Raw genomic sequence first — 21,600 nt, forward strand, 5'->3', positions numbered from 1 at the left:
ATGACTCAGCAACTAACAGAGGAACAGATCACAGAGTTCAAGGACACTTTCTCCTTTTTTGACAAGGATGGCGACGACATCATCACCAACGAAGAACTTGGTTCCGTCATCAGGTCACTGGGTCAGAACCCCACAGAGGCTGAGCTGCAAGACATGATCAACGAGGTTGACGCCGGCGGTGATGGAACCATCAACTTCACAGAGTTTCTGACGATGATGGAGAGAAAAATGGAAACAGAAAAAAAAATAAAATTCCTTGAGGAATTCCGAATAATTGACCATAATATGGACGGATACCTCAACGCAGATGAGTTGCTTCAGATCGTTTTGAGTGAAGGGGTTCAAGTAACACGTGAGGAGGTGCAGCTGATAATGATCGGAGAAGCAGATGCTGATGGAGACAAACTAGTCAACTCTGAGGAGTATGTAAAGATGATGATGTGAAGTGAGGCTTGGTCGCCCAGTCCTGTCTCCTCTTAGAAGAAAGAATGAAAGAAAGAAAGAAGTTGTTTTTTTCTTCAAATAAATGATCATCGCATGGAAGATGTCTGACCTTTTCTTTTAGTCCAGAACGAACCATCCCTGGTTATCATTACTGCTCAACTTTCTCAGAGAGAGAAGTTTCTTTGGCTTCTCGTTGATCATGAAACCAAAGGCCTGGGATTTGACGCTTCACTTGAAGGTTTGTGGCTAAAAACCATCCTAGCATTTTACAAACTCATCGAAAGGTGTGAATAAGAAAAAGGTTGAATTAAAAACAGCCCAATGAAGCCTCTGTGAGCAGCGCATTAGTCTCTCTCCGCAAACATGTGTCGGGATCATTGATGGGATTCTTTCCATCTGTCTCTTGAAAGGTTCACTTTAACAGACGGTTCATGCGTGTGACGACAGACAGCAGGTCTGTAATGTTGTGCTTAGCATGTGGCTAACAAACAATCGTGTGCTGTTACGAACGCCACGAGGACGCAGCGGAAGATGTTGATCACATTGAGTCGATGAAAAAGATAGAAGCACAAAAGGCAACTGTAGAAAAGTGCATCAAGAATCAGGTTTAAAGATCGTGAAGTCATCACTTGCTTGATGGAACCACTGTAGTCGTTCAAGGAAACCAACGATTCGTCGTCTCGGCTGGAGTTTGACGTTTCACACCAGAGGGTTGATCTTCATCGTTGGATGTTGACGTTTCCCGCCGGTGTTGTTAGTCGTCAACATTGAAGGCAGGATCCACACGTACCAAGAGGTACAAGAAACATGTTGAATAATTGAAATTAAAATATAACAAATATTGAATAATTGAAATTAAAATAAAATAAATATTAGAATCATTGACATTTTTTCAACCTTTCAATATTTGAAGAACAAATGAAACCCTTCAATATTCTGACGGCACTGATGTTCTTCACTGATGTTCTTCACTGATGTTCTTCACTGATGTTCTTCACTGATGTTCTTCACTGATGTTCTTCACTGATGTTCTTCACTCTGGTACCAGAGCCGTCGCAGCACAGAAGTCAACTCTTCTCTCCACGAACTGAAGCATGATGGGAAAATATCAGTCTCTATTTCTGGCAGCTTTGATTGGATCCTTGTGTGCAGGTAACTTTATATAGTATTTGATACAAGTTGATCACAATTGTACGATATTAGTTTAATTTCTTATGAAATAATCAACAACATGTTTATTATCATTTCTTTCCTTCTGAAGGACGAACAGACTCTGACATGACTCAGCAACTAACAGAGGAACAGATCACAGAGTTCAAGGACACTTTCTCCTTGTTTGACAAGGATGGCGACGACATCATCACCAACGAAGAACTTGGTTCCGTCATCAGGTCACTGGGTCAGAACCCCACAGAGGCTGAGCTGCAAGACATGATCAACGAGGTTGACGCCGGCGGTGATGGAACCATCAACTTCACAGAGTTTCTGACTATGATGGAGAGAAAAATGGAAACAGAAAAAAATGGTGAAATCTTTATTGCATTCCGATTATCTGACAACAATATGGACGGAAACCTCAGCACAGATGAACTGCGTCACTATATGATGAGCGCGGGTGTTGTAGTAACACGTGAGGAGGTGGAGATGATGATCATCAGAGAAGCAGATGTTGATGGAGACGAACAGATCAACTATGAAGAGTTTAGAAAGATGTTGCTTGTAAATTAAATCTTGGTCGCCCAGTCCTGTCTCCTCTTAGAAGAAAGAATGAAATAAGTTTTAATTACCTTTTAGAAAATAGAATATGTTGTTTTTTCTTTTTCTGTATCAAACATATTGAACATTGAAATCTAATTTCCTTCTGTCCACACAGAAGAATAAAAACACACAGAAACATCATCATAAAGTGATTCTATGTTGATTCAATTCAGTTTCTTTATTTGTCCACTGGGTGGCGCAGTCAGAGACGGGAGCAGGTATTTGAGCGTCAGGTGTTTGTGAAGGAGACACACATGTGTTTGTTTCTGTGACAACTTTCATTCTTTTCTTCTTGGTTATTGTGACTGTTATTTGGAAAGTATTTGGTTTTTTCCTTCAAATAAATGATCATCGCATTGAAGATATTGGACCTTTTATTTTAGTCCAGAACACCAGAACCAGTTGGTCCAGTTCACACATAAGAACATGTGGTTCAGGAACATTGATCATAGAAAGTTCAGGGAGAGAAGTGACCACAAGGGGGCAGTTTCTTCACCAGAGCTAAAGCCAAAGCTGAGAACCTGATTCTGCGAAGTCACTGTGACTGGTGTTGACTCTCTGGAAGGTGAACCTGTGAAGATCAGATTAGAAGACGCAGCTACACGTGCTCGCATTCCTCACTTTCTGGAGTAGGAGCTGAAAAGAGTCAACAGGAGTTTTGAAAAAAGTAACTGATTCATGAACGAGTGATGCTTTGACGGCATCAGTCAACAGAGACAATAATAGTCGCAGTATCTTCTCCAAACATTGAGGAGGACGACCCTCGATCTGGGGTTTGTGTAGTTGCAACTAGGGAAGCACTGAAAGGAACTATCAGGAAAGACGAAAAAATGACAAAATTGATTGTGTTCAATATGGTTACTCAAAACAATACTGAATAAAAGATATACTTTAAAGATCAAGATAACACTGAGACAAACACAAGAGTCTCAGAGAATCAAGGAAAAGCTGAAATCAAAGTGTCTTGAGATGTTTCTTGAAGGAGTCAGTAGATCATCAAACACAGATGTTTCTTGAAGGAGTCAGTAGATCATCAAACACAGATGTTTCTTGAAGGAGTCAGTAGATCATCAAACACAGATGTTTCTTGAAGGAGTCAGTAGATCATCAAACACAGATGTTTCTTGAAGGAGTCAGTAGATCATCAAACACAGATGTTTCTTGAAGGAGTCAGTAGATCATCAAACACAGATGTTTCTTGAAGGAGTCAGTAGATCATCAAACACAGAGATGTTTCTTGAAGGAGTCAGTAGATCATCAAACACAGATGTTTCTTGAAGGAGTCAGTAGATCATCAAACACACATGTTTCTTGAAGGAGTCAGTAGATCATCAAACACAGATGTTTCTTGAAGGAGTCAGTAGATCATCAAACACAGAGATGGTTCCAAAGCTTAGGAGCAACAGTCTGGAAGGATTTCTCTCCTCTGGTCCTGAAGTTCAGGAACCATCAGTAGATTCTGATCCACAGACCTCAGAGCCCGAGCTGGGGTGTAAGTCTGGATCAGATCAAACATTAACACAAACCAGACCATCTCAGAGAGCAGGTGTAGAATTCAACATAAAAACATCAACAACAGTTGATTTTTATTTAGCTCATCTAGAAAATAATTTACCCCATAAAACTGTCTGGTCTTTATTTTTGTCACAAACTGTATATGAATAAAATAAATCTAAATGCTGGTATTTTTCATGGGACCGAGCCGAATGTGGAGGCGGGCCATAAAATCTGATAATCAATAAACATAACTGATAAACGAAGATGTGATCTAAAGATTGCAGCATCGAGACACGTTCAAGGTGAGGAAGAAAAGCTGAAGCTCGAACCAAACGACCCTCTGTGAGCAGCTCACTGGTCTCTCTGCACACCTGCTCACAGAGGAACCACATATCATATCATTTCATATCATTCACACTTTTTATTCACAAACCTTCTTTGTTTCTTTTCTTTTAACTAATAAATATAAATGATAGAGTATTATTATTTTATTTTATTAAATTAAATTAATACAGAGACGCTTTCAATATAAATACACGATAAACAATATATTCACAATCAATTGTAAATTGGAAGATATAATTTAATTATTTTTTTGTTTTTACATTTAAAAATGAAACATCAAGAGTTAATTCCATTAATTCAGATATAAATATTCTAAATTCTACATTTTTTATTGGTGACCTTTTTAATACATTATAAAAATGTTGACATAAAAGTGACAAAATATAATTTTTAACTATAATTAAAAAATAAACTTGAAGCTTTAATATACAGATGATTGAAATAATAAAATTCAAAACTCATGACACTGATGTTCTTCAAGAGAAAGTTTTTTTTTAAGTTTTGTGTTTGAGTTTTGTCTCAAATATTTGGTTGGTTTGTGTAAAACCATCAAGTTAATGCTGAGTAATCAAAGTGTTTGAGAGATTGAACGATGACTTTCTATCTTCAGGTTCACATCTAAGACTGGATTCACGTGTCGCTCTGAAGATCTCAACCTATAATGTCGTCATCACACCTGTCAATCAAAAAAAATAGAATCTTCAAAATCATGGTTACAACATCAACATCCTGGCGACGACAACACGAGCATAAAGAGTTGGGGTCGTTTCTTATGGTCCAGATAAGTCCTCACTTAGGAGACCTCCAGAGGGATCCATAAAGTCTTATCTATCTATGACTCCAAGGGTCGGACTATCTGCTGATCTGAGGTCAGCCTCGTAAAAACGCGCGAGATCTAATCTCACATCTCATCTTCAGATTGTTGTCAAGTCAGCACTACTTTGAAGACACTGAACACCTTTCGATTAAATCCTCGGTTCGTCTATAAAAGTCGTTTTATTACGTCGTGTTTATTCTCGAACAGGTTTATTTCAGTTCATGTTTGCTCAGATTAACTAGAATCAACATGTGATCTTCATATACTGAACATTTCCAACGTCGTCTATTTAAATCTTTGTTTAAAGTTTGATTCAAATATGTATATATCCTAAATATAAATCAATATTCGTAATCCTTTTAAAGTAAATACATCCTCAGAGTATTACACGATTTAAACAACTTTATTCAATATTATTCAATATTACATGGTGTAGTTGTTTGCGTTATTGCACTTTATTAAACTATAAATAATATATCAAATATATATAAATAAATACAATGGTTCGTGTAAAACAATTTCTTTATGTTTAATCGTTAAAAATGTAACTAATATACGAACGATGACTTAGAGAAGATGTTTGAAATGTAAAGGTTAATGAATATTCAGATCCTCCCCCCGGACATGAACGTCCTCCACCTTCTCGGGTCGACCAGGGTCGTTCACTGATGTTCTTCACTGATGTTCTTCACTGATGTTCTTCACTGATGTTCTTCACTGATGTTCTTCACTGATGTTCTTCACTGATGTTCTTCACTGATGTTCTTCACTCTGGTACCAGAGCCATCGCAACATTTCTCTCCACGAACTGAAGCATGATGGGAAAATATCAGTTTCTATTTCTGGCAGCTTTGATTGGATCCTGGTGTGAAGGTAACTTTATGTATTAATTTATATATTATTTATATTGTACAAGTTTAATGTTTGAATATCGTCACATTTTGTGAACAAATATAAATTAAAGAATTAAAGTGAATATATAAAGATTGAAAAGAAAGGGAAGTTGAGTTAAGAACCTGGTTGACGCGGAAACAACGAGTCCGTCAGTGAAAGTTATAGTTTAACTAGTTAGTTAGTGTAAGTTAGTCAATAAAACGAAGATGATTGAAGGAAAGGTTTAGACTTTTCTTCTCAATTATAAGATAATGATGTTATAAATGTTTTCATTGGTGCAGTAAAAACATGTGTTAAAGTTAAGTTAATATAAATAAACAATGTTTAATATCATTTCTTTGTGAACATGAACAACTTTAAAGCTTTAAAAGTTTATTTTCAAGAAACTGAATAAATATAAATATTCAGCAAAGATTCAACATAAACAGGAAAAACACGTTAAAATAAAATAATTTAACTGAAGGTAAGAATCAACAAAACATGTAAATGACATTAACTATCAATAACTAAACATCATAACTATCATGTTATTGTGTGACTGATGTTAAATGACATTGATCATCAATAACTAAACATCATAACTATCATGTTATTGTGTGACTGATGTTAAATGACATTGATCATCAATAATTAAACATCATAACTATCATGTTATTGTGTGACTGATGTTAAATGACATTAACTATCAATAACTAAACATCATAACTATCATGTTATTGTGTGACTGATGTTAAATGACATTAACTATCAATAACTAAACATCATAACTATCATGTTATTGTGTGACTGATGTTAAATGACATTAATCATTAATAATTAAACATCATAACTATCATGTTATTGTGTGACTGATGTTAAATGACATTAACTATCAATAACCAAACATCATAACTATCATGTTATTGTGTGACTGATGTTAAATGACATTAATCATTAATAACTAAACATCATAACTATCATATTATTGTGTGACTGATGTTAAATGTGACATTAATCATCAATAACTAAACATCATAACTATCATGTTATTTTGTGACTGATGTTAAATGACATTAATCATTAATAACTAAACATCATAACTATCATGTTATTGTGTGACTGATGTTAAAGGTGACATTAATCATCAATAACTAAACATCATAACTATCATGTTATTGTGTGACGGATGTTAAATGACATTAATCATCAATAACTAAACATCATAACTATCATGTTATTGTGTGACTGATGTTAAATGACATTAATCATTAATAACTAAACATCATAACTATCATGTTATTGTGTGACTGATGTTAAATGACATTAATCATCAATAACTAAACATCATAACTATCATGTTATTGTGTGACTGATGTTAAATGACATTAATCATCAATAACTAAACATCTTAACTATCATGTTATTGTGTGACTGATGTTAAATGACATTAATCATCAATAACTAAACATCATAACTATCATGTTATTGTGTGACTGATGTTAAATGACATTAATCATCAATAACTAAACATCATAACTATCATGTTATTGTGTGACTGATGTTAAATGACATTAATCATCAATAACTAAACATCTTAACTATCATGTTATTGTGTGACTGATGTTAAATGACATTAATCATCAATAACTAAACATCATAACTATCATGTTATTGTGTCACTGATGTTAAATGACATTAATCATCAATAACTAAACATCATAACTATCATGTTATTGTGTGAATTATGTTAAATGACATTAATCATTAAAAACTAAACATCATAACTATCATGTTATTGTGTGACTGATGTTAAATGACATTAATCATTAATAACTAAACATCATAACTATCATGTTATTGTGTGACTGATGTTAAATGACATTAATCATCAATAACTAAACATCATAACTATCATGTTATTATGTGGCTGATGTTAAATGTGACATTAATCATCAATAACTAAACATTATAACTATCATGTTATTGTGTGACTGATGTTAAATGACATTAATCATCAATAACTAAACATCATAACTATCATGTTATTGTGTGACTGATGTTAAATGACATTAATCATCAATAACTAAACATCATAACTATCATGTTATTGTGTGACTAATGTTAAATGACATTAATCATTAATAACTAAACATCATAACTATCATGTTATTGTGTGACTGATGTTAAATGACATTAATCATCAATAACTAAACATCATAACTATCATGTTATTATGTGGCTGATGTTAAATGTGACATTAATCATCAATAACTAAACATCATAACTATCATGTTATTGTGTGACTGATGTTAAATGACATTAACTATCAATAACTAAACATCATAACTATCATGTTATTGTGTGACTGATGTTAAATGACATTGATCATCAATAACTAAACATCATAACTATCATGTTATTGTGTGACTGATGTTAAATGACATTAACTATCAATAACTAAACATCATAACTATCATGTTATTGTGTGACTGATGTTAAATGACATTAACTATCAATAACTAAACATAATAACTATCATGTTATTGTGTGACTGATGTTAAATGACATTAACTATCAATAACTAAACATCATAACTATCATGTTATTGGGTGACTGATGTTAAATGACATTAATCATCAATAACTAAACATCATAACTATCATGTTATTGTGTGACTGATGTTAAATTACATTAATCATCAATAACTAAACATCATAACTATCATGTTATTGTGTGAATTATGTTAAATGTGACATTAATCATTAATAACTAAACATCATAACTATCATGTTATTGTGTGACTGATGTTAAATGTGACATTAATCATCAATAACTAAACATCATAACTATCATGTTATTGTGTGACTGATGTTAAAGGTGACATTAATCATCAATAACTAAACATTATAACTATCATGTTATTGTGTGACTGATGTTAAATGACATTAATCATTAATAACTAAACATCATAACTATCATGTTATTGTGTGACTGATGTTAAATGACATTAATCATCAATAACTAAACATCATAACTATCATGTTATTGTGTGACTGATGATAAATGACATTAATCATTAATAACTAAATATCATAACTATCATGTTATTGTGTGGCTGATGTTAAATGACATTAATCATCAATAACTAAACATCATAACTATCATGTTATTATGTGGCTGATGATAAATGTGACATTAATCATCAATAACTAAACATCATAACTATCATGTTATTGTGTGACTGATGTTAAATGACATTAACTATCAATAATTAAACATCATAACTATCATGTTACTGTGTGACTGATGTTAAATGACGTTGATCATCAATAACTAAACATCATAACTATCACGTTATTGTGTGACTGATGTTAAATGACATTAACTATCAATAACTAAACATCATAACTATCATGTTATTGTGTGACTGATGTTAAATGACATTAACTATCAATTACTAAACATCATAACTATCATGTTATTGTGTGACTGATGTTAAATTACATTAATCATCAATAACTAAACATCATAACTATCATGTTATTGTGTGAATTATGTTAAATGTGACATTAATCATTAATAACTAAACATCATAACTATCATGTTATTGTGTGACTGATGTTAAATGTGACATTAATCATCAATAACTAAACATCATAACTATCATGTTATTGTGTGACTGATGTTAAATGACATTAATCATCAATAACTAAACATCATAACTATCATGTTATTGTGTGACTGATGTTAAAGGTGACATTAATCATCAATAACTAAACATTATAACTATCATGTTATTGTGTGACTGAGGTTAAATGACATTAATCATCAATAACTAAACATCATAACTATCATGTTATTGTGTGACTGATGTTAAATGACATTAATCATCAATAACTAAACATCATAACTATCATGTTATTGTGTGACTGATGTTAAATGACATTAATCATTAATAACTAAACATCATAACTATCATGTTATTGGGTGACTGATGTTAAATGACATTAATCATCAATAACTAAACATCATAACTATCATGTTATTGTGTGACTGATGTTAAATGACATTAACTATCAATAACTAAACATCATAACTATCATGTTATTGTGTGACTGATGTTAAATGACATTGATCATCAATAACTAAACATCATAACTATCATGTTATTGTGTGACTGATGTTAAATGACATTAACTATCATTAACTAAACATCATAACTATCATGTTATTGTGTGACTGATGTTAAATGACATTAATCATCAATAACTAAACATCATAACTATCATGTTATTGTGTGACTGATGTTAAATGACATTAATCATCAATAACTAAACATCATAACTATCATGTTATTGTGTGACTGATGCTAAATAACATTGATCATCAATAACTAAACATCATAACTATCATGTTATTGTGTGACTGATGTTAAATTACATTAACTATCAATAACTAAACATCATAACTATCATGTTATTGTGTGACTGATGTTAAATGACATTAATCATCAATAACTAAACATCATAACTATCATGTTATTATGTGGCTGATGTTAAATGTGACATTAATCATCAATAACTAAACATCATAACTATCATGTTATTGTGTGACTGATGTTAAATGTGACATTAATCATCAATAACTAAACATCATAACTATCATGTTATTATGTGGCTGATGTTAAATGTGACATTAATCATCAATAACTAAACATTATAACTATCATGTTATTGTGTGACTGATGTTAAATGACATTAATCATCAATAACTAAACATCATAACTATCATGTTATTGTGTGACTGATGTTAAATGACATTAATCATCAATAACTAAACATCATAACTATCATGTTATTGTGTGACTAATGTTAAATGACATTAATCATTAATAACTAAACATCATAACTATCATGTTATTGTGTGACTGATGTTAAATGACATTAATCATCAATAACTAAACATCATAACTATCATGTTATTATGTGGCTGATGTTAAATGTGACATTAATCATCAATAACTAAACATCATAACTATCATGTTATTGTGTGACTGATGTTAAATGACATTAACTATCAATAACTAAACATCATAACTATCATGTTATTGTGTGACTGATGTTAAATGACATTGATCATCAATAACTAAACATCATAACTATCATGTTATTGTGTGACTGATGTTAAATGACATTAACTATCAATAACTAAACATCATAACTATCATGTTATTGTGTGACTGATGTTAAATGACATTAACTATCAATAACTAAACATCATAACTATCATGTTATTGTGTGACTGATGTTAAATGACATTAACTATCAATAACTAAACATCATAACTATCATGTTATTGGGTGACTGATGTTAAATGACATTAATCATCAATAACTAAACATCATAACTATCATGTTATTGTGTGACTGATGTTAAATTACATTAATCATCAATAACTAAACATCATAACTATCATGTTATTGTGTGAATTATGTTAAATGTGACATTAATCATTAATAACTAAACATCATAACTATCATGTTATTGTGTGACTGATGTTAAATGTGACATTAATCATCAATAACTAAACATCATAACTATCATGTTATTGTGTGACTGATGTTAAAGGTGACATTAATCATCAATAACTAAACATTATAACTATCATGTTATTGTGTGACTGATGTTAAATGACATTAATCATTAATAACTAAACATCATAACTATCATGTTATTGTGTGACTGATGTTAAATGACATTAATCATCAATAACTAAACATCATAACTATCATGTTATTGTGTGACTGATGTTAAATGACATTAATCATTAATAACTAAATATCATAACTATCATGTTATTGTGTGACTGATGTTAAATGACATTAATCATCAATAACTAAACATCATAACTATCATGTTATTATGTGGCTGATGATAAATGTGACATTAATCATCAATAACTAAACATCATAACTATCATGTTATTGTGTGACTGATGTTAAATGACATTAACTATCAATAATTAAACATCATAACTATCATGTTACTGTGTGACTGATGTTAAATGACGTTGATCATCAATAACTAAACATCATAACTATCACGTTATTGTGTGACTGATGTTAAATGACATTAACTATCAATAACTAAACATCATAACTATCATGTTATTGTGTGACTGATGTTAAATGACATTAACTATCAATTACTAAACATCATAACTATCATGTTATTGTGTGACTGATGTTAAATTACATTAATCATCAATAACTAAACATCATAACTATCATGTTATTGTGTGAATTATGTTAAATGTGACATTAATCATTAATAACTAAACATCATAACTATCATGTTATTGTGTGACTGATGTTAAATGTGACATTAATCATCAATAACTAAACATCATAACTATCATGTTATTGTGTGACTGATGTTAAATGACATTAATCATCAATAACTAAACATCATAACTATCATGTTATTGTGTGACTGATGTTAAAGGTGACATTAATCATCAATAACTAAACATTATAACTATCATGTTATTGTGTGACTGAGGTTAAATGACATTAATCATCAATAACTAAACATCATAACTATCATGTTATTGTGTGACTGATGTTAAATGACATTAATCATCAATAACTAAACATCATAACTATCATGTTATTGTGTGACTGATGTTAAATGACATTAATCATTAATAACTAAACATCATAACTATCATGTTATTGGGTGACTGATGTTAAATGACATTAATCATCAATAACTAAACATCATAACTATCATGTTATTGTGTGACTGATGTTAAATGACATTAACTATCAATAACTAAACATCATAACTATCATGTTATTGTGTGACTGATGTTAAATGACATTGATCATCAATAACTAAACATCATAACTATCATGTTATTGTGTGACTGATGTTAAATGACATTAACTATCATTAACTAAACATCATAACTATCATGTTATTGTGTGACTGATGCTAAATAACATTGATCATCAATAACTAAACATCATAACTATCATGTTATTGTGTGACTGATGTTAAATTACATTAACTATCAATAACTAAACATCATAACTATCATGTTATTGTGTGACTGATGTTAAATGACATTAATCATCAATAACTAAACATCATAACTATCATGTTATTATGTGGCTGATGTTAAATGTGACATTAATCATCAATAACTAAACATCATAACTATCATGTTCTTTTTTCCCTCCAGATGCTGTTTCGACTGCGACGACGACGAAGGTTCGTTACATGAATGATTTGAAACAAATGACGTCAAACTGACGAGTGTTTGTTCCTCAGAGCGAGCGTCACGAGACAGTGTTCTGCTCCACAGAAGATCTTCCAACATCCAGGTCTTCATCAGGTACTGACCCGTGCCATCAGCAGAACATCCCAGATTATTGATGATCAATATTTATCTTCTGATGTGAGAGTCAATGTGGTTTAGTTTGTATTATTCTATTATGTTTAGTTAAGTTTTCTTTTAATTGTGGAAATAAGAATTGAACTTAAGACAATAATAAACAAGGATTCTCTGGAATTGACCTCATGACCTCAAGTGACATCTCACGTCTCCATTTTGAAGTTCTTTAAATGTCCTCCATCTTGAGACGAGTTAATCTGATGTTTTTTTTAAAGATAAAACAAATTAAGCAACATTAATAAACACGTGGATCAGGAAAGACGATTCGACCTCGTTTATATGTTGCTGATGTTATCTGGGGTCACGGGGGCAGCAGCTCCTGCTGAGAGACCCAACTGGAGTATCAACTCTGGTGTCATTAAACATCAACTAGTATCAACTCTGGTGTCATTAAACATCAACTAGTATCAACTCTGGTGTCATTAAACATCAACTAGTATCAACTCTGGTGTCATTAAACATCAACTAGTATCAACTCTGGTGTCATTAAACATCAACTAGTATCAACTCTGGTGTCATTAAACATCAACTAGTATCAACTCTGGTGTCATTAAACATCAACTAGTATCAACTCTGGTGTCATTAAACATCAACTAGTATCAACTCTGGTGTCATTAAACATCAACTAGTATCAACTCTGGAGTCATTAAACATCAACTAGTATCAACTCTGGTGTCATTAAACATCAACTAGTATCAACTCTGGTGTCATTAAACATCAACTAGTATCAACTCTGGAGTCATTAAACATCAACTAGTATCAACTCTGGTGTCATTAAACATCAACTAGTATCAACTCTGGTGTCATTAAACATCAACTAGTATCAACTCTGGTGTCATTAAACATCAACTAGTATCAACTCTGGTGTCATTAAACATCAACTAGTATCAACTCTGGAGTCATTAAACATCAACTAGTATCAACTCTGGTGTCATTAAACATCAACTAGTATCAACTCTGGTGTCATTAAACATCAACTAGTATCAACTCTGGAGTCATTAAACATCAACTAGTATCAACTCTGGTGTCATTAAACATCAACTAGTATCAACTCTGGTGTCATTAAACATCAACTAGTATCAACTCTGGTGTCATTAAACATCAACTAGTATCAACTCTGGTGTCATTAAACATCAACTAGTATCAACTCTGGTGTCATTAAACATCAACTAGTATCAACTCTGGTGTCATTAAACATCAACTAGTATCAACTCTGGTGTCATTAAACATCAACTAGTATCAACTCTGGTGTCATTAAACATCAACTAGTATCAACTCTGGTGTCATTAAACATCAACTAGTATCAACTCTGGTGTCATTAAACATCAACTAGTATCAACTCTGGTGTCATTAAACATCAACTAGTATCAACTCTGGTGTCATTAAACATCAACTAGTATCAACTCTGGTGTCATTAAACATCAACTAGTATCAACTCTGGTGTCATTAAACATCAACTAGTATCAACTCTGGTGTCATTAAACATCAACTAGTATCAACTCTGGTGTCATTAAACATCAACTAGTATCAACTCTGGTGTCATTAAACATCAACTAGTATCAACTCTGGTGTCATTAAACATCAACTAGTATCAACTCTGGTGTCATTAAACATCAACTAGTATCAACTCTGGAGTCATTAAACATCAACTAGTATCAACTCTGGTGTCATTAAACATCAACTAGTATCAACTCTGGTGTCATTAAACATCAACTAGTATCAACTCTGGAGTCATTAAACATCAACTAGTATCAACTCTGGTGTCATTAAACATCAACTAGTATCAACTCTGGTGTCATTAAACATCAACTAGTATCAACTCTGGTGTCATTAAACATCAACTAGTATCAACTCTGGTGTCATTAAACATCAACTAGTATCAACTCTGGTGTCATTAAACATCAACTAGTATCAACTCTGGTGTCATTAAACATCAACTAGTATCAACTCTGGTGTCATTAAACATCAACTAGTATCAACTCTGGTGTCATTAAACATCAACTAGTATCAACTCTGGTGTCATTAAACATCAACTAGTATCAACTCTGGAGTCATTAAACATCAACTAGTATCAACTCTGGTGTCATTAAACATCAACTAGTATCAACTCTGGTGTCATTAAACATCAACTAGTATCAACTCTGGAGTCATTAAACATCAACTAGTATCAACTCTGGTGTCATTAAACATCAACTAGTATCAACTCTGGTGTCATTAAACATCAACTAGTATCAACTCTGGTGTCATTAAACATCAACTAGTATCAACTCTGGTGTCATTAAACATCAACTAGTATCAACTCTGGAGTCATTAAACATCAACTAGTATCAACTCTGGTGTCATTAAACATCAACTAGTATCAACTCTGGTGTCATTAAACATCAACTAGTATCAACTCTGGAGTCATTAAACATCAACTAGTATCAACTCTGGTGTCATTAAACATCAACTAGTATCAACTCTGGTGTCATTAAACATCAACTAGTATCAACTCTGGTGTCATTAAACATCAACTAGTATCAACTCTGGTGTCATTAAACATCAACTAGTATCAACTCTGGTGTCATTAAACATCAACTAGTATCAACTCTGGTGTCATTAAACATCAACTAGTATCAACTCTGGTGTCATTAAACATCAACTAGTATCAACTCTGGTGTCATTAAACATCAACTAGTATCAACTCTGGTGTCATTAAACATCAACTAGTATCAACTCTGGTGTCATTAAACATCAACTAGTATCAACTCTGGTGTCATTAAACATCAACTAGTATCAACTCTGGTGTCATTAAACATCAACTAGTATCAACTCTGGTGTCATTAAACATCAACTAGTATCAACTCTGGTGTCATTAAACATCAACTAGTATCAACTCTGGTGTCATTAAACATCAACTAGTATCAACTCTGGTGTCATTAAACATCAACTAGTATCAACTCTGGTGTCATTAAACATCAACTAGTATCAACTCTGGTGTCATTAAACATCAACTAGTATCAACTCTGGTGTCATTAAACATCAACTAGTATCAACTCTGGAGTCATTAAACATCAACTAGTATCAACTCTGGTGTCATTAAACATCAACTAGTATCAACTCTGGTGTCATTAAACATCAACTAGTATCAACTCTGGAGTCATTAAACATCAACTAGTATCAACTCTGGTGTCATTAAACATCAACTAGTATCAACTCTGGTGTCATTAAACATCAACTAGTATCAACTCTGGTGTCATTAAACATCAACTAGTATCAACTCTGGTGTCATTAAACATCAACTAGTATCAACTCTGGAGTCATTAAACATCAACTAGTATCAACTCTGGTGTCATTAAACATCAACTAGTATCAACTCTGGTGTCATTAAACATCAACTAGTATCAACTCTGGAGTCATTAAACATCAACTAGTATCAACTCTGGTGTCATTAAACATCAACTAGTATCAACTCTGGTGTCATTAAACATCAACTAGTATCAACTCTGGTGTCATTAAACATCAACTAGTATCAACTCTGGTGTCATTAAACATCAACTAGTATCAACTCTGGTGTCATTAAACATCAACTAGTATCAACTCTGGTGTCATTAAACATCAACTAGTATCAACTCTGGTGTCATTAAACATCAACTAGTATCAACTCTGGTGTCATTAAACATCAACTAGTATCAACTCTGGTGTCATTAAACATCAACTAGTATCAACTCTGGTGTCATTAAACATCAACTAGTATCAACTCTGGTGTCATTAAACATCAACTAGTATCAACTCTGGTGTCATTAAACATCAACTAGTATCAACTCTGGTGTCATTAAACATCAACTAGTATCAACTCTGGTGTCATTAAACATCAACTAGTATCAACTCTGGTGTCATTAAACATCAACTAGTATCAACTCTGGTGTCATTAAACATCAACTAGTATCAACTCTGGTGTCATTAAACATCAACTAGTATCAACTCTGGTGTCATTAAACATCAACTAGTATCAACTCTGGTGTCATTAAACATCAACTAGTATCAACTCTGGTGTCATTAAACATCAACTAGTATCAACTCTGGTGTCATTAAACATCAACTAGTATCAACTCTGGTGTCATTAAACATCAACTAGTATCAACTCTGGTGTCATTAAACATCAACTAGTGTCAACTCTGGTGTCATTAAACATCAACTAGTATCAACTCTGGTGTCATTAAACATCAACTAGTATCAACTCTGGTGTCATTAAACATCAACTAGTATCAACTCTGGTGTCATTAAACATCAACTAGTATCAACTCTGGTGTCATTAAACATCAACTAGTATTGACTCTGGTGTCATTAAACATCAACTAGTATCAACTCTGGTGTCATTAAACATCAACTAGTATCAACTCTGGTGTCATTAAACATCAACTAGTATCAACTCTGGTGTCATTAAACATCAACTAGTATCAACTCTGGTGTCATTAAACATCAACTAGTATCAACTCTGGTGTCATTAAACATCAACTAGTATCAACTCTGGTGTCATTAAACATCAACTAGTATCAACTCTGGTGTCATTAAACATCAACTATTATCAACTCTAGTGTCATTAAACATCAACTAGTATCAACTCTGGTTTCATTAAACATCAACTAGTATCAACTCTGGTGTCATTAAACATCAACTAGTATTAACTCTGGTGTCATTAAACATCAACTAGTATCAACTCTGATGTCATTAAACATCAACTAGTATCAACTCTGGTGTCATTAAACATCAACTAGTATCAACTCTGGTGTCATTAAACATCAACTAGTATCAACTCTGATGTCATTAAACATCAACTAGTATCAACTCTGGTGTCATTAAACATCAACTAGTATTAACTCTGGTGTCATTAAACATCAACTAGTATCAACTCTGGTGTCATTAAACATCAACTAGTATCAACTCTGGTGTCATTAAACATCAACTAGTATCAACTCTGGTGTCATTAAACATCAACTAGTATCAACTCTGGTGTCATTAAACATCAACTAGTATCAACTCTGGTGTCATTAAACATCAACTAGTATCAACTCTGGTGTCATTAAACATCAACTATTATCAACTCTAGTGTCATTAAACATCAACTAGTATCAACTCTGGTTTCATTAAACATCAACTAGTATCAACTCTGGTGTCATTAAACATCAACTAGTATCAACTCTGGTGTCATTAAACATCAACTAGTATCAACTCTGGTGTCATTAAACATCAACTAGTATCAACTCTGGTGTCATTAAACATCAACTAGTATCAACTCTGGTGTCATTAAACAGCAACTAGTATCAACTCTGGTGTCATTAAACATCAACTAGTATCAACTCTGGTTTCATTAAACATCAACTAGTATCAACTCTGGTGTCATTAAACATCAACTAGTATCAACTCTGGTGTCATGTAGTGAATGTTCTTCAAGACGCAGTAACTTCTCATCATGAACATGTTTTAATTATTACTTTATAAAGTTGCTCTGAAATCTGGGCGAACAAGAGGTTACGAGAGTCCGTTATGACGTAATAATGGTTTCACTCCTCCTCCAGCTGTAATCACGCTTTGTTTATACAACGAGTCCCTTGGAGGTGGAGACCATTGATGACACGCGGTGACAAACCTCCAATCACAGCAGGGTGGGCGTGGTTATGGAGATTTCATCTCCAGAAAAACAAAGTGTTTAAAGTGAATCATTTAGAAAGAAATATATATGACGTGCATCATGTTGTCATGTTGAGCGTCATGTTGTGTGTCATGTTGTGTGTCATGTTGAGCGTCATGTTGTGTGTCATGTTGTGTGTCATGTTGAGCGTCATGTGTGTCGTGTTGTGCGTCATGTGTGTCGTGTTGAGCGTCATGTTGTGTGTCATGTTGTTCGTCATGTGTGTCGTGTTGTTCGTCATGTGTGTCGTGTTGTGCGTCATGTGTGTCATGTTGAGCGTCATGTGTGTCGTGTTGTGCGTCATGTGTGTCGTGTTGAGCGTCATGTTGTGTGTCATGTTGTTCGTCATGTGTGTCGTGTTGTTCGTCATGTGTGTCGTGTTGTGCGTCATGTGTGTCATGTTGAGCGTCATGTTGTGTGTCATGTTGTTCGTCATGTGTGTCGTGTTGTGCGTCATGTGTGTCGTGTTGTGCGTCATGTTGTTCGTCATGTGTGTCATGTTGAGCATCATGTTGTGTGTCATGTTGTTCGTCATGTGTGTCGTGTTGTGCGTCATGTGTGTCGTGTTGTGCGTCATGTTGTTCGTCATGTGTGTCATGTTGAGCGTCATGTTGTGCGTCATGTTGTGTGTCTTGTTGTTCGTCATGTGTGTCGTGTTGTGCGTCATGTTGTGTGTCATGTTGTTCGTCATGTGTGTCGTGTTGTGCGTCATGTTGTTTGTCATGTGTGTCATGTTGTTCGTCATGTGTGTCGTGTTGTGCGTCATGTTGTTCGTCATGTGTGTCATGTTGTTCGTCATGTTGTGCGTCATGTTGTGCGTCATGTGTGTCATGTTGTTCGTCATGTTGTGTGTCATGTTGTTCGTCATGTGTGTCATGTTGTTCGTCATGTTGTGCGTCATGTTGTGCGTCATGTGTGTCATGTTGTTCGTCATGTTGTGCGTCATGTTGTGCGTCATGTGTGTCATGTTGTTCGTCATGTTGTGCGTCATGTTGTGCGTCATGTTGTGCGTCATGTTGTGCGTCATGTGTGTCATGTTGTTCGTCATGTTGTGTGTCATGTTGTTCGTCATGTGTTTCATGTTGTGCATCATGTGTGTCATGTTGTGCGTCATGTTGTGCGTCATCTTGATCAGTTTCTCCTGCACAGTTCACTCGCTCACACCTGCAGACGTCGCTGTCATCTTCTCGCTGACGTCCTCACCTGCGCTCAGGTAAACATGTCCATCAGAAGAGAAACAATCAAAAGAAGAATGAATTACTCAAGTGTTTGTTTGCAGAAGTGAGTCAGCGAAGATGAGCGAGTCACTCACAGGTACGTTCAACTATGTTAGATTCTCTTTATCGTCACTTAAGAAAGGGTTTGATCGTCAGATAAGAGTTTGAACAATGTTAGATTCTCTTTATCGTCACTGAAGAAAGGGTTTGATCGTCAGATAAGAGTTTGAACAATGTTAGATTCTCTTTATCGTCACGTCACTGAAGAAAGGGTTTGATCGTCAGATAAGAGTTTGAACAATGTTAGATTCTCTTTATCGTCACGTCACTGAAGAAAGGGTTTGATCGTCAGATAAGACTTTGAACAATGTTAGATTCTCTTTATCGTCATCGTCACTGAAGAAAGGGTTTGATCGTCAGATAAGACTTTGAACAATGTTAGATTATCTTTATCGTCACTGAAGAAAGGGTTTCATTGTGAGAGAAGAGTTTGAACAATGTTAGATTCTCTTTATCGTCACGTCACTGAAGAAAGGGTTTGATCGTGAGAGAAGAGTTTGAACAATGTTAGATTCTCTTTATCGTCACGTCACTGAAAAAAGGGTTTGATCGTCAGATAAGACTTTGAACAATGTTAGATTCTCTTTATCGTCACATCACTGAAGAAAGGGTTTGATCGTCAGATAAGACTTTGAACAATGTTAGATTCTCTTTATCGTCATCGTCACTGAAGAAAGGGTTTGATCGTCAGATAAGACTTTGAACAATGTTAGATTCTCTTTATCGTCACTGAAGAAAGGGTTTCATTGTGAGAGAAGAGTTTTAACAATGTTAGATTCTCTTTATCGTCACGTCACTGAAGAAAGGGTTTGATCGTGAGAGAAGAGTTTGAACAATGCTAGATTCTCTTTATCGTCACGTCACTGAAAAAAGGGTTTGATCGTCAGATAAGACTTTGAACAATGTTAGATTCTCTTTATCGTCATCGTCACTGAAGAAAGGGTTTGATCGTCAGATAAGACTTTGAACAATGTTAGATTCTCTTTATCGTCATCGTCACTGAAGAAAGGGTTTGATCGTAAGATAAGACTTTGAACAATGTTAGATTCTCTTTATCGTCACTGAAGAAAGGGTTTCATTGTGAGAGAAGAGTTTTAACAATGTGAGATTCTCTTTATCGTCACGTCACTGAAGAAAGGGTTTGATCGTGAGAGAAGAGTTTGAACAATGTTAGATTCTCTTTATCGTCACGTCACTGAAAAAAGGGTATGATCGTGAGAGAAGAGTTTGAACAATGTTAGATTCTCTTTATCGTCACGTCACTAAATAAAGGGTTTGATCGTCAGATAAGAGTTTGAACAATGTTAGATTCTCTTTATCGTCACGTCACTGAAGAAAGGGTTTGATCGTCAGATAAGAGTTTAAACAATGTTAGATTCTCTTTATCGTCACGTCACTGAAGAAAGGGTTTGATCGTCAGATAAGACTTTGAACAATGTTAGATTCTCTTTATCGTCATC

The 21,600-nt window shown here is 33.4% G+C and overlaps 1 protein-coding gene and 2 pseudogenes across 1 annotated transcript in view; all 3 read left to right on the forward strand.

Moving 5' to 3' along the window:
• Nucleotides 1-444, forward strand: LOC148060051 (uncharacterized; annotated as a pseudogene).
• A 1,278-nt stretch (nucleotides 445-1,722) lies between these two features.
• Nucleotides 1,723-2,172, forward strand: LOC148060052 (calmodulin-alpha pseudogene; annotated as a pseudogene).
• A 3,428-nt stretch (nucleotides 2,173-5,600) lies between these two features.
• LOC148060053 (phospholipase B1, membrane-associated-like) overlaps nucleotides 5,601-21,600 on the forward strand; it is a 42,681-nt gene continuing 26,681 nt past the window's right edge. Inside the window, exons 1-5 of the mRNA XM_087780375.1 lie at nucleotides 5,601-5,734; nucleotides 12,980-13,008; nucleotides 13,069-13,132; nucleotides 20,013-20,076; nucleotides 20,143-20,177. Coding sequence (XP_087636501.1) covers nucleotides 5,677-5,734; nucleotides 12,980-13,008; nucleotides 13,069-13,132; nucleotides 20,013-20,076; nucleotides 20,143-20,177 — 250 coding nt within the window. The 5' untranslated portion in view covers nucleotides 5,601-5,676. The remainder of the gene's footprint in view (nucleotides 5,735-12,979; nucleotides 13,009-13,068; nucleotides 13,133-20,012; nucleotides 20,077-20,142; nucleotides 20,178-21,600) is intronic.

This window comes from Callionymus lyra, chromosome 18, assembly GCF_982586985.1.
Source record: "Callionymus lyra chromosome 18, fCalLyr1.hap1.1, whole genome shotgun sequence".
Classification (NCBI taxonomy): domain Eukaryota; kingdom Metazoa; phylum Chordata; class Actinopteri; order Syngnathiformes; family Callionymidae; genus Callionymus; species Callionymus lyra.